Source organism: Onychostoma macrolepis, chromosome 05 (assembly GCF_012432095.1).
Source record: "Onychostoma macrolepis isolate SWU-2019 chromosome 05, ASM1243209v1, whole genome shotgun sequence".
Classification (NCBI taxonomy): domain Eukaryota; kingdom Metazoa; phylum Chordata; class Actinopteri; order Cypriniformes; family Cyprinidae; genus Onychostoma; species Onychostoma macrolepis.
Genome location: NC_081159.1, coordinates 15,323,503 through 15,337,383, shown reverse-complemented (window position 1 = coordinate 15,337,383; position 13,881 = coordinate 15,323,503). Strand labels below are relative to the sequence as shown.

The 13,881-nt window shown below is 38.6% G+C and overlaps 1 protein-coding gene across 6 annotated transcripts in view; it reads left to right on the top strand.

Moving 5' to 3' along the window:
* Positions 1 to 13,881, top strand: part of sptbn2 (spectrin, beta, non-erythrocytic 2) — an 89,197-nt gene that overhangs the window by 71,064 nt on the left and 4,252 nt on the right. For 5 of the 6 annotated variants that reach the window (XM_058777191.1, XM_058777192.1, XM_058777194.1 and 2 more), the window contains 21 exons: positions 65 to 276; positions 363 to 500; positions 694 to 913; positions 1,010 to 1,363; positions 1,897 to 2,079; positions 2,261 to 2,463; positions 3,120 to 3,210; positions 3,424 to 3,570; positions 4,569 to 4,832; positions 4,986 to 5,210; positions 5,496 to 5,585; positions 5,704 to 5,997; positions 6,126 to 6,256; positions 6,346 to 6,550; positions 6,704 to 7,081; positions 7,211 to 7,455; positions 7,780 to 7,918; positions 8,072 to 8,156; positions 8,356 to 8,552; positions 8,666 to 8,781; positions 10,483 to 10,558. In XM_058777191.1, the coding sequence (XP_058633174.1) occupies positions 65 to 276; positions 363 to 500; positions 694 to 913; positions 1,010 to 1,363; positions 1,897 to 2,079; positions 2,261 to 2,463; positions 3,120 to 3,210; positions 3,424 to 3,570; positions 4,569 to 4,832; positions 4,986 to 5,210; positions 5,496 to 5,585; positions 5,704 to 5,997; positions 6,126 to 6,256; positions 6,346 to 6,550; positions 6,704 to 7,081; positions 7,211 to 7,455; positions 7,780 to 7,918; positions 8,072 to 8,156; positions 8,356 to 8,552; positions 8,666 to 8,781; positions 10,483 to 10,558 (3,993 nt within the window). Of the gene's footprint in view, positions 1 to 64; positions 277 to 362; positions 501 to 693; positions 914 to 1,009; positions 1,364 to 1,896; positions 2,080 to 2,260; positions 2,464 to 3,119; positions 3,211 to 3,423; positions 3,571 to 4,568; positions 4,833 to 4,985; positions 5,211 to 5,495; positions 5,586 to 5,703; positions 5,998 to 6,125; positions 6,257 to 6,345; positions 6,551 to 6,703; positions 7,082 to 7,210; positions 7,456 to 7,779; positions 7,919 to 8,071; positions 8,157 to 8,355; positions 8,553 to 8,665; positions 8,782 to 10,482; positions 10,559 to 10,959; positions 11,074 to 13,881 lie in introns of all 6 variants that reach the window. The other variant, XM_058777196.1, reaches the window with a different exon arrangement.

Here is a 13,881-nt window from a genome sequence, read left to right as displayed (position 1 = left end):
TTTAATTTGTAGTGTATGTTACCCATAGTATATAATAATATGTATCTCTCTCGTTCTTTACCAGGTGGAGGGCCGACTCCCAGCAATAGAGCAGCGCTATGAAGAGTTAGAGGGGCTATCGTCATCATGGCAACAGGCCTTAGATGGCGCGCTTGCATTGTATCGCATGTTTAGTGAAGCTAGTGCCTGCCAGCTTTGGGTTGGAGAAAAAGAACAGTGGCTGCACAACATGGAGATTCCCACCAAACTAGAGGATCTGGAGGTGGTCCAGCAGAGGTGAGAACAGATGGATTGATACCTGCATGAAACTCACTGATATGGCATATTTTGGTATAATGTGGTTTGTTTTGTTTCGACTGAAGGTTTGAAACTCTGGAGCCTGAGATGAACACACTGGGTGCTCGCATTTCTGATGTCAATCAAGTGGCTCAACAGCTTCTTGGATCAGACAACCGCAACAAAGAGCAGATAGACCAGACACAGAATCAACTCAATAAGAGGTAGAGTCACCACCACAAAGAGCAGATCAACTACACTCAGAATCATCGCACATGACAAAACCACAGCAAAGAAGAGATTAACAACACAAGACCCAACTCAACACAAACACACACAAAGAAGGTTCATAAAGTTAAATAATCAGGTTAACACATAAATTGCCTCATGCTTCTCCTTCCTTATCCTTCTCTGCAGGTGGTCTGATTTCCAGAGTCTGGCCAACCAGCGCAAACAAGCTCTGGATTCAGCACTCAATATCCAGAACTATCATCTAGAGTGTAATGAGATCAAGAGCTGGATGAAGGAGAAGACCAAAGTCATTGAGTCCACACAGAGCCTTGGAAATGACCTGGCTGGCGTCATGGCCCTGCAGCGTAAGCTTACTGGTATGGAGAGAGACCTGGAGGCTATACAGGTAAAAAGAAAGGCAGCATTACGTCTAATACAGCCGTAAAGTCATTGTAGCTTTGGCCTTTCTCTTACTCATTCTCTTCTGCTTTCTTCTCCACAGGGTAAGCTGGATGACCTGCGTTCTGAGGCTGAGAAGTTGGCATCTGAGCACCCCGAGGAGGAGGAGGAGATCAAGGGTCGACTGGCTGAAATCCAGGAGGTGTGGGAGGAGCTTCGAGCCACCATGAAACGGCGCGAGGAGTCATTGGGCGAAGCCTCTAAGCTTCAAGGCTTCCTTAGAGATCTTGATGACTTCCAGGCCTGGCTGTCTCGTACACAGACCACCGTGGCATCCGAGGACACACCTACATCTCTGGCGGAAGCAGAGCGTCTGCTGGCTCAGCATGAGGCCATAAAGAATGAAGTAGATAATTACAGAGAAGATTATGAGAAGATGAGAGCTACTGGAGCTGAGGTCAGTTAGTGTAAACTTCAAGTTTAAAAGATCTTGTTACTCCTACTGTTCAAAAGTTTATGGTTGGTAATATGAAAAAAAAAAAAAGTATTTTATGCTCACCAAGGGTGCATTTATTTGATACAGTAAAAACAGTAATCATTTGAAATATTACAATTTAAAATAACTGTTTTCTACTTTTAAAAATGTAGTATATTTTTGTGATTTTCAGTAGCCATTATAGATGGTTACATGTTCCTTTAGAAATCATTCTAATATGCTGTTTGCTTGACTTGAAAACAGTTGTGCGGTTTAATATTTTTGGGGAAAGGAAACCCGGATACATTTTTTTATGATTTTTTGATTAATAGAAAGTTCAAAATTTATTTGAAATATAAATCTTTTTTAATGTTATAAATGTCATTACTGTCATTTTAATACATCCTTGCTGAACGAAAGTATGTATATGTTATTGAAATTTGACAAATACCTCAAAGTAGTTGTTGTAAAGATAAGGAAGTTGAATGATCTCTGAATTGGCTTTGTGTGTTTAGGTGACTCAGGGACAGACTGATGCCCAGTACATGTTCCTAGCTCAGCGGCTGCAAGCGTTGGACACTGGCTGGCATGAGCTGAGGAGAATGTGGGAGAGCCGCCACTGTGTCCTCGCTCAGGCCTTTGATTTCCAAACCTTGCTACGAGATGCAAAACAAGCAGAGGGTTTCCTCAATAGCCAGGTGTGTGATTACGATACTACTTGTGTTTTACTTGTTTACTATACAACTAAATGCTAAATGTTTAATATTATATTAAAACATTCCATATCTTCCTGCCTTTTGGGAAAGGGCCCCATTTCAGTTGAATGAGCTGCAAATAATGAGTCAGAATAATAACAGTTTCCTTTCTCTTTGCCTGCAGGAGTATGTTTTGTCACACACAGAGATGCCCTCCAGCCTACAAGGGGCTGTAGAGGCCATCAAGAAACACGAAGACTTCCTCACCACCATGGAAGCCAATGAAGAAAAGATCAACGGCGTGGTTGAGTCTGGACGGAGACTAATTTCAGATGGCAACACCTATGCAGACAAGATCCAGGAGAAGACAGACTCCATTCAGGAGAGGTGAGCAGGAACAGAACAAATGAATAGAAGGTATGCTTAGAAGTAGAGGTGAACGATATGATCAAAATCGCCATGTTATGAATATTTTTTGTTTTAATTTAGTAATTTTGGCAGAGGGTGGATAGATATATATATATAAAAAAGTAATTTTCTTCAAAAATATCAATCATCACAACTGTTTTCAACATTGATAATAATAAGAAATCTTTCTCTGGAACCGAATCAGCATATTATGATTTCTGAAGGATCATGTGACACAAGACTGGAGTAATGGCTGAAAAATCAGCTTGCTATCATAGTAATAAATTACATTTTAAAATATATAAAATTTAAAAAAATCATTATTTTAAATTCTAATAATATTTCACAATATTAGAGTTTTTGCTGTATTTGTAAATAGATGCAGCCTTGGTTGAGCATAAGAGACTTCTTTTATAAACATCTTACCAACCACAAACTTCTGAACGGTAGTGAATATACTACACTCAATTTCAAAATGCCAAGTAAGAAGCTGAACTATATTGTAAATGTGCAGTATTCATCACTATCCTGGCAATGATCTACACTGATGATGTGCTGGTCTCCAGCAAACCCATTAAATCCATTACAGATAACATCATGTTTTTCATCTCATGTTCTCTTTTGATTTCCTTCAGGCACCAGAAGAACAAACAAGCTGCCAATGAGCTGCTGGCTAAACTGAAGGACAACAGAGAGCTGCAGCACTTCCTACAGGATGGACAAGAGGTAATAAAGTACAGAGCAAACAAGACTACATGTATCCATTATACTGACTGCATTACGAGACAAAGTCCTTCTGACTGACATTATGAAAGATAATGCTCTCTCATTTAAATGACGCCAGTAAACCACAGCACCGCCTACAGGATGAAGCCAGTGATGATACATTCAGGCTTTTGTGGGATTAATAAATCTTCTTTTCCTTGCCTGTCTCTTTAGCTGACTTTGTGGATAAATGAGAAAATGTTGACAGCTCAGGACATGTCCTATGATGAGGCTAGAAACCTCCACAGCAAGTGGCAGAAGCACCAGGCCTTCATGGCTGAGCTAGCCTCCAATAAAGACTGGCTGGACAAGATTGACAAGGTATATTCTCATGCACATCTCTTCCAGTGATTTTGGATATCTGGTGTACCAATACAGGCTTTGAAATGTTGAAAAGTCATAAAAAAAAATAGTTTGTTGAACTTTGATATATTTAATTACCGTATTGTCCCGAATGTAAGACGACCCTGATTATAAGACGACCCCCCTTTTTCCAGATGTACCTGTTGGAAAAAGGCTTTTTGAAAACCAAATCTTGTTGTTTTTTTTGTTTTTTTCTCTCTCTGTAAAACACATTTATTCTTAAATTATTTTCATATTGCATATTTTTCCAATTCTAATTTTTGTTTTGAAAGTATGGTAAATACTGGTAAAATGTACCAACAATGGACATTGGAAAATTTTGATATACCATTGAAATAACAGGTAGCCCATCTGAATTATATAACAATTAGGCTATCCAACTCATAGTAGCCTACCAAAATGTTATTATCAGTAGAAGTGAAATCTTATTGTAGTCTTCAAATCTGGGTACTGTCTTATGTTTTAAAATCACTTACAGAGGAGAGGAAGTTTGGTCCCATCAGGCTAACATGACAGTCACGATCATGCTGCTGTAAGCTTTTCTTTTTCATTTGTTTTCATTCGCGATCTTTATAACGCACATTACATTACATATTTCATGGCACACTCGTTTTATGCGTTTTTGGCGCCACCTATTGTTGTGGGTGTATTATTGACATGTCAAAGTCTAGACCCTGAAGATAAGACGAACGCGTTTTTTCAGATGTATTTCCAAGGAAAAAACATCGTCTTATATTCGGGTCAATACGGTAGTTAGAAATTTCTCTTTTTGTGGAAAGTCTGGAAATGCCATGGAAGTTGTGGGATTCCTGGAATATGTGTTAATATCCATGATTCATAGCTTAATCAGGGCCATACTAAATAAACAAAAAAACAAGGCTTATGAACTCGTAAGCAGAACAGCATAAATCAAAACTACTACAGTGACTTTGTCTCTCTTTTTCTTGTTCTCGTAGGAGGGTCAGGTGTTAGTAAAGGAGAAGCCTGAGCTGGAGCAAACGGTATCAGAGACTATGAGCAGCCTGCAGAAGCAGTGGGAGGATCTAGAGAGCACCACTCAAGCCAAAGCTCAGTGTCTGTTTGACGCTAACAGAGCTGAACTTTTCACGCAAAGCTGCTCGGCTCTGGACTCCTGGCTCCAGAACATCTCATCTCAACTCCAAAGTGATGACTTTGGAAAAGATCTCACCAGTGTCAACATCCTGCTCAAGAAACACCAGGTAAATCCAAGGCCATATAGAAAGATCACTCACAGATCACTTTTGTGTGAAAATCCCAGGAAAAAATTTGAAATATGTTTTATCCTGTGTAAGCCGACAATTTTTAAACCTAATGACCCCCTATGTGACCCTGTACCTGTGTGTGTGTCTCAGATGCTGGAGCATCAGATGGAGGTGCGTGAGAAAGAGGTCCAGTCTCTGCAGTCACAGGCTCTGGCCTTGGCTCAAGAGGATTCTGGGATAGTGGAGGTGGATGGGCAACAGAGAAGGGTGACAGACAGCTTCTCTGAACTGCAGGACCCTCTAAGACAGCGGAGGCAGCGTCTTCTTGCTTCAAAAGAGGCTCATCAATTCAACAGAGACCTGGAGGATGAAATTGTGAGTCACATTCAAAAACTGCTAAAAACAAAAAAAGGATTTTTCAAAGTTTTCAAAGATTGGGTACATGTTACAAAGAAAATACTTTCTACAACAAAATATCATGTTTAATTTAATTTGTTACTTGATGTTTCTTTGTGACTATTTGTGAAATTTACTAGCAATTTCTGAGTGAAAATTGTTTCATATTAAACCCTACACCAGTTTTTAGTGTACTCATACATATGAGCAATATTCATTTGAAAAAATGCTTAAAGTTTTAAGTAATTATGTTTTTGTCTAAAGTTATGGGTAAAGGAGAGGATGCCTCTCGCCACGTCCACAGACCACGGTAAAGATCTTCCCAGTGTCCAGCTGCTCATCAAAAAGAATCAGGTAATCAATCGCTCAATCAATGTTTTTAAAGCTAAAAAAAAAAGTGTTTACTTTTGATCATCTCCGTAAATATTCCACATTCTTTTTCACTGTCTGACTGATTTTCCATCTCCCCCAGACTCTGCAGAAAGAGATTCAGGGTCATCAGCCCCGTATCGATGACATCCAGGCTCATGGTAGGAACATGTCCCCTGAGAAGGAGTCAGAGATGGACAGGGAGAGGAGAGCTGCTCTTGATGGGCGTCTGGCAGAGCTCAGGGAATTGTGGGCTCTTTTGATTTCTGAGACAGAAAAGAGGAACTTGAGGCTAGAAGAGGCTAACCGAGCACAGCAGTTTTACGCAGATGCTGCAGAGGCTGAGGCCTGGATGGGAGAACAAGAGCTTCATATGATGTCAGAGGAAAAGGCGAAGGTCAGTGAAATTGTACTTTGTATGTGTTTGTAGCAACTATTCAAAGAGCTAGTTCATGTTGAGTTTACTTGATGTTTCGGATGTGTTTACGTATTCAGTGTTTAAAGATTTTATGATGGTGGTTGTAGGATGAGCAGAGTGCTTTGGTGATGGTGAAGAAACACCAGATTCTGGAGCAGGCTCTAGAGGACTATGCTCAAACCATCCACCAGCTGGCCAATAGCAGCAGACTTATGGTGAATAGTGAACACCCAGAGAGGTGAGGGGCATAGTAGGATCTCGGGACTGTCAGATAAAGCATTTGACATGAATTATTGGTATGATCCATTTCCTTACTCCCTTTTGTAGTGAAAGAATCACTCTGAGGCAGGCCCAGGTGGATAAACTGTATGCAGGGTTGAAGGATCTGGCAGAAGAGCGGAGGGGAAAACTGCAGGAGAGACTGAGACTGACCCAGCTGAAGAGAGAGGTGGATGATTTGGAGCAGTGGATCGCTGAAAGAGAGGTTGTTGCTGGGTCTCACGAACTCGGACAAGATTACGAACATGTGACGGTATGAAATCCACTTTTCACACTCACTTCCTGAATCTTCACTACTGGAATTACAAAAACAACTTAATTCGATTGATCATACTTATGTGAACACTTTCTTTAAAGATTATACCATGCAGTCTATAATTCTGGATGTTTTCTCTCAACTCTCCAGATGTTGCGAGATAAGTTCCGGGAGTTTGCGCGGGACACCAGCACAATTGGCCAGGAGCGTGTGGATGCAGTGAACGCTCAGGCAGATGAACTTATTGAGTCTGGACATCCGGAAAACGCCAGTGTGGCTGAGTGGAAGGACGGGCTCAATGAGGCCTGGGCTGACCTGCTGGAGCTCATTGACACACGCACACAGATGCTTGCCGCCTCGTATGAGCTGCACCGCTTCCATCAGGACGCCCGGGAAGCTCTGGGGCTCATACGGGAGAAGAAGGAGACACTAGCAGGGGCCGAACTCGGACGGGACCTGAACACTGTCCAACACTTGCTTAGACAGCATACAGCATATGAGCATGATGTACAGGCACTCAGTGGGCAGGTGAGAGTCTTTATTGAAACTTTTCACATATATGTTCAGAATATATACATTTTCTGATGGCTTGATTTTTTTTGATGGTTTGATTATGTGTCAAAAAGTTAAATTTTATTCTTCGACTTTTCACTGCAGGTCACACAGGTTCAAGACGATGCTGCACGTCTGCAGAAAGCGTACGCTGGAGAGAAAGCTGATGATATCCATCGCCACGAGCGTGCCGTAACAGAGGCCTGGGAGGGGCTTCAATCTGCCACTCAAGCAAGACGGCTACTCCTATTGGACACAGTGGAGAAGTTCAGATTCTTAAACATGGTCAGAGACCTAATGCTGTGGATGGAGGGAATCAACTTACAGATCCAGTCACATGACAGCCCAAGGTACATTCAGTCGAAATCATACACTATCATTCAAAAGTTTGGGATCGTTAAGCTTTCTTAATATTTAGAAAGAAGTCTCTTATGGTCACCAAGACTGCATTTGATCAGCAATATAGTAAAAACAGTTATATTGTGATATATTACTTCAGTATATTACTTGGTGTATATACAGTGGCACACTGAGAAGTCATACATTCAAGTATACGCAAAAATATAAAAATGCCTCACAACTGTACAAGTTAATAGTAATCAATTTAAGAAGATATTACATACATGAGTAAGTAAACAACTGATGAGATTCATATATGCCCTGTTTTGTTATAGGGACGTCTCCTCAGCTGGTCTGGTCATCGCCAACCATCAGGATATTAAGTCTGAGATAGAGACCAGAGTGGACAGCTTTACTGCATGCAATGAAATGGGACGCACCCTCATCAACAACAACCACTATGCTTCAGATGAGGTCTGTCCACACAAATGAACATGCACATGTCTGCCCTGTGCAAGATGGCACATACACACATTTTAATCATTGCATGTTAGCCAAGGAAACCCACATGCACCCACACACACACACACACACACTGTGAGGTAATTGGGTGTCTGTGATTTCTAGGTTCAAGAGAAATTGGATCAGCTTCAGGCCAAACGCACTGAAATTAATCAGAAGTGGCAAGAGAAAATGGACCACTTACAGATCGGTGAGTATGTGGGAGGAAGCTTGTTTCTGTGCCTAGTGGCATGCTAATGAGATTTACATCAAAGGTGGCAGTTTTGATATAAATGTTATACATTATATACTTTATTATGAAATTGTTTGACCATGTGACACATCCTTGCTTTTATGTGATTCCTCATACTTTGTATTCCGCTGTTTCTCTATGTGTGTGTGTATGTTAGTTCTGGAGGTGTTACAGTTCAGCAGGGATGCGTCTATGGCCGAGTCGTGGCTGGCAGGACAGGAACCACTGGTCAGGGCAGCAGAATTGGGCTCTAACGTAGACGAGGTTGAGAGTCTTATCAAACGCCATGAAGCCTTTGAGAAACTGGCTGCTGGCTGGGAAGATCGTTTCACACTGCTAGAAAAGCTCACCACGGTTTGTTAAATAAACACCCACATTAACTAAAGTACAGGATTTGTAAAATAATGCTGGCATCATTTATAGCATCTGCCATTTTTTAATGTTAATCTCATGTTATTCTCTATCAGCTGGAGGAACAGGAAATTCAAAGAAGAAGGGAAGAGGAAGAGAGGGCCCGACGACCACCCACACCTCCCCCTGTGGAGGAGGTAGTACAGTCTGAGATAAACGATTCTGCTGCAAGGTAAAAACAGACTGCACTATTCCACTCAAGACACTAAACAAGTAGAAATAGTTTTGGTTTTATTTACACTGCCATTTGAAGGTTTGGGGATTTAAAAAAAAATTTTAAGGCCTTTCCACACTGAGCGCGAAAAAGTGAAAGGAATATTGGATGCGATGACGCGCTGGAATAAAACAACAGATTCCTATGGATGCTTCCACATAGACCACGAACATTCGCGCACCAAAAATGCGAATGTTTTTTTTCCAACCAGTCCGACGAATCTTCTCAGTTTCACAAAGCGAAAACACCGGCCATCCAATAAGATTTGAGCATTACATAACGTGGCCAGAGCAACTGCTGTTACCCATAAAGTCGACGCGGTGGCGCTAAAAGCTCAGACTATTGAGCACGAGCGTAAAAATACAGAAGTAGAGGACTTTCAACCAACATACAAAGAATATGGATGTTGAGATGTTGTCATTGGTGTCTGAAAATAGATAACTTATTGACTGTTTAAAAAAATCGAGTGAAAAGTTTTCTACACATGACATATGAAAGCAGGTAGGCATATGATTATAGCGATATATACATATACAATACATATTTTCTGTATGTTTTGTATGCAGCTCATGGTATTTTAACAATAAAGGATGACATATAAAGAGTCTGCCTATTATAATCAAAATCAACTATAGATCACAATCGGAAGTTATTACAAGCACTCGATGATGGTTTAAAGTGACTTTATACATTAATAATTACATACATTTTCAAGTGTAACTTGATGCTAATTGTACCTCTAATAGGATATTCTTGTAAGCATTAAAGATATTTGTGTTTCTGGTGTAGAACCAAACTTTATTTATCTTAATTTAATGCTGTATACTGAGTAGCGGACAATGTTAAATCCATTTACGAGATACACACCTGAGGAAAAATACATTGTTGGTTGGCGCCACCTAGCATGCAGGTGTGAATTAGCAGAAGGCGAACAATCGTTTCGTGCTTGGTGTGAAAGCACTGTTCGTCAGCGATTAGCCTCGCTTTTTCGCATCGCGCTCTGTGTGGAAAGGTCTTTTATTCAGCATGGATGCATTAAAGTGACAGTAAAGACGTTTATAATGTCACAAAATACTTACATTTCTATTTCAAATAAATGTTCTTCTTTTACAATTTCTATATATCAAAATATAATTTAAAAAATGTATCACAATTTCCAAAAAAAAATTATTAGGAAGCACTTAAATAAATGTTTCTTATCATCAAACCAGCATATTACAATGATTTCTGAAGAATCATATGATACTGAAGACTGGAGTAATGGCTTCTGAGCCATTCAGCTTTGCCATAACCGGAATAAATTACATTTTACTCAGATTACAAAATATATTCAAAACCAATATTATAAAGTACTCAAAAACAATTATTTTAAATTGTAATAATATTTCACAATATTAATGTTATAATTGTATTTTTGATCAAGTAAAACCTTCAAAAACATTTTCAAAAATTACCAATCCCCAAATTTCAAATGGTAGGGTATTTATTTTTTTGAAGGTTTTTATTTTAAATTTTTGAAATGTTATTTTATTAGGAAATACATTAAATCATGCTAAACAGCCAAATTGCTATTGCCAGGTGTGGCAAAAAGATACTTTTGGTTGTACTATTTCTGTTTTTAATGATGCATTTACACATTTACATGGGCTTCTCTTTAAGGACGAGTCTAGACCAGACTACATTGAACCAGTCAGTATCTGTCAATGGTGTCTACAGTGACCAGGACACATCACAGGTCAGATATGCTCCACACTGCGCTTGTACTAAATTCTCTTTTCATGATAGATCCAATTATGCATTCACGTTCATGCACATGTTTACATTATATGTTACTGTATTGACGGTTTTCAAATTCATGTCAAGACACGTCTCAGTCCTGGTCTCAACTGTACAGTCTTGTTGTGTGTTCAGTGTTTTTTTCCTTGTTCCTCTCAATTATTTATGTTGATTTTAATGTTCTGCTGTAAACTCTTGAGTCTTTTTGAGTGTGGGAGATATTGTCACAACAAATCGAGTGTCTAACACGTTTTCATAATGTGTGGATGTCCTTTTAATTGTCAGAACAATCACACACAAGTGCCAGTTCTAACACACTCGCATGTTAATATACATTCTTGTGACGTCTCTTATCTGCAGTCATTATCGGTCTCTGTATCTGAACTCAAGAAACCTGAACCTAAACCAGAGAGTAAACCTCAGTCTAACCCAGTTTCTAAGCCTGTGCCTAAACCCCACAAGGCACAGGAGCGTGTGAGTACTAACCCTTTAGTGCCAGCCTGTAGCCGTAGTGTAGCATCGCTGCCCCATCGCTGCTTGCGCTTAACAATCCAGCAGCCTCGCAGCATGTTGGCAGCTATACCACACCTGCTTAGAGGGCAAAGTCACAGCTCTGCTGCTTCCTATTGCTTTCAGTGGATCAGTCTTGTGCTTTTCTTTGTATGTATTTGGCTACTGTAATGTTGAACGTGTAATTTTTTTTTTTCTTTCTTAGGCCTTAGCTTTAACATCAGTGTTTGCGATGCACTTTATCACATACAAATTTCTACTTCATGATGTTAAAAGGCATCTTTGTTCTGTGTAGTGCTGTTGTTTTGCTGTTTGTTGTCAGGGAACCTTAACTTACATTATGTATGTATAGTGTTTGGGTGCATCACAACAACTAAACTAATTCCTACTAATCCAACTCACATGAGACATTGTTTCTTTATTTCCTTCAGTTTCATTGGATTTTACTTTATGCCAAGGCAACTATTTTTTCTAACATTTGTATTTACTTATTTGTCTTAGGATATGAAATTAGTTTGAGTAACTGTTTTAGGCAGATGTGTCCTAGTGTCTTTGTGGCAGTGTTATTTCATTATTACACCCACATTCCCAGGCTTGTCCATACTGCCCCCTGTTTGTCCTTGGTGGAGCATTCCGGTCTTGTGTGTTTTTTTTTTAGTACTTACGTCTTTGAGTGTGCCTTCGCTTTCCTTTGTGTGCATGTACATTATTAATATGATTAAAATATCAGAAAGGAATATTTGTTTGTGAATGGTAATTATACTTCAAAATTAGTAATAGAAAAAAATAGGCATAAGTTAACTTTTGAGAATACTGAAATAGGACATGTATTATATGGGGTCAGTAAGACTTTTTTCAGGAAATGAATATGTTTATTCTTTTATTCATTAAATTGATCAAAAGTTACGGTAAATACTTTCACTTTGTTAAAGATTTGTATTTCAAATAAATGCCGTTCTTTTGGACCTTCTATTCATCCTGAAAAAGAAATACTGTATCACAGCTTACACAATGCCTTAAGCAGCAAAAACTGTTTTCAACATTAACAATAAAAAACAAATTCTTGAGCACCAAATCAGGTAAGAATGATTGCTGAATGAAAACTGGACCATTGCTGACAATTCAGCTTTAAACTTGAGTTTTTAAAATATATTCAAAAAGAAAAGTTATTTTAAGTTATAATATTTCACAATTTAATTGTAGTTTTGATTAAATAAATGCAGCATTGGTGAGCATAAGAGACGACTTTCAAAACATTCAAAAAAATCTTACCAACCCCAAACTTCGAAACGATAATTTATACGACGGTGTTTTAGTGCCTCGTTAAAAAAAAAAAAAAAATCTAAGATTACGAGAATAAAGTCGAAACCTTGCGAGAATAAAGATTATAGTTATAATATTTTTAGATATTTGCTCATGCAAATGGCCCGGATTTGGAGCACAGGAAGATATTCCAAATCTCAGTTTTCAAAATCTGTCAGTTTTATAGCGAAATACAAACAATATGTAGGCTATATTGCAATAATGTGTTTAAGCGGCATGTGAGTCAATCATCTTTCCGATTACAATAACGAACGACGAGACATTTTCATTATAAATTAGGCTAAACTTTTTTTTTATGCCGTTCCTTCAATTTATATCTTGCTATAAACTTGAAATAAAGAGCAAAACACATTTATAATTTGTATTTCGTTATAAAACTGGCAGAATTTGAAAGCTGAGCTGTGTGTAAAAGCAACAAAGCACAAAATTGTCGTGATTACTGGTTGGCTGGCGCGCTACAAATAATGAATGGAAGACATTAAATATTATGTCCTCATTTACAGTATACCATGAATAAAACAGTTTGTGAATGGTCACTTAAACGTTTACAGCAGAAAAGGCAACAATATAACATGTTAACAAATTTGAGTCCACTTCAACCTTTAGAACGTTTTATTGCTGTTTAATTAAAACAGGCAATGTGAGGAATGAAAGTTTGGGACGTTTTTGCGGAGTAGGTGGTGGAATTTTCACAATAATTTCATGAATTTATTCACATAAATACAGCGATCTGTCACGCCACATTAAAGATCTTGAAAATCACATTATTGTAAGACACATAATTTGTGTTTCGTTATAAAACTGATTTTGCTGAGACTTTGTTTTATATTGAAAGCACTAAAAGCACAAAGCTTAAGCGCACTACAAATAACGAATGCAATGGAACACATGAAATATTATTTCCAAGCATACTGTCCCCGCGAGTATGACATTCTGCTAATAATCCCACATATATTTGTAGTGTATTAAAAAAGGGTTAAATAAGAGAGCTACAGCGCCCCCCAAAGGAATATCGATTGAGTGTGTGAGCTGATGTTAAGATAAACAGTTGTTCCTGTTCAGTCTGTTAATAAATATCATATTCTTGATATTAAGCTGTTTCCGCGAGTCCTTGAAATTGACATCCCAGTAAAATGATGCGGCCGCTCGGATGTAACAAGATTCAAATAAATTCCGGTGGCGTGGCAACTTCTCCCGGTGCTCTCAATGCGGGCCATTTGCATGCACAATATAGACTATACTCTCAAAATATTATAGCTTTAATTTCTACGATTTAAATTATCGAAACATTTCGACTTTATTCTCGAAGTATTTCGACTTTATTCTCAAAACATTTCGACTTTATTCTCATAATATTTCGACTTTATTCTCGTAGTTTCAACTTTATTCTCAAAATATTACGACTTTAATCTCGTAATTTTAGATTTTTTTTTTTTTTTAACGAGGCAC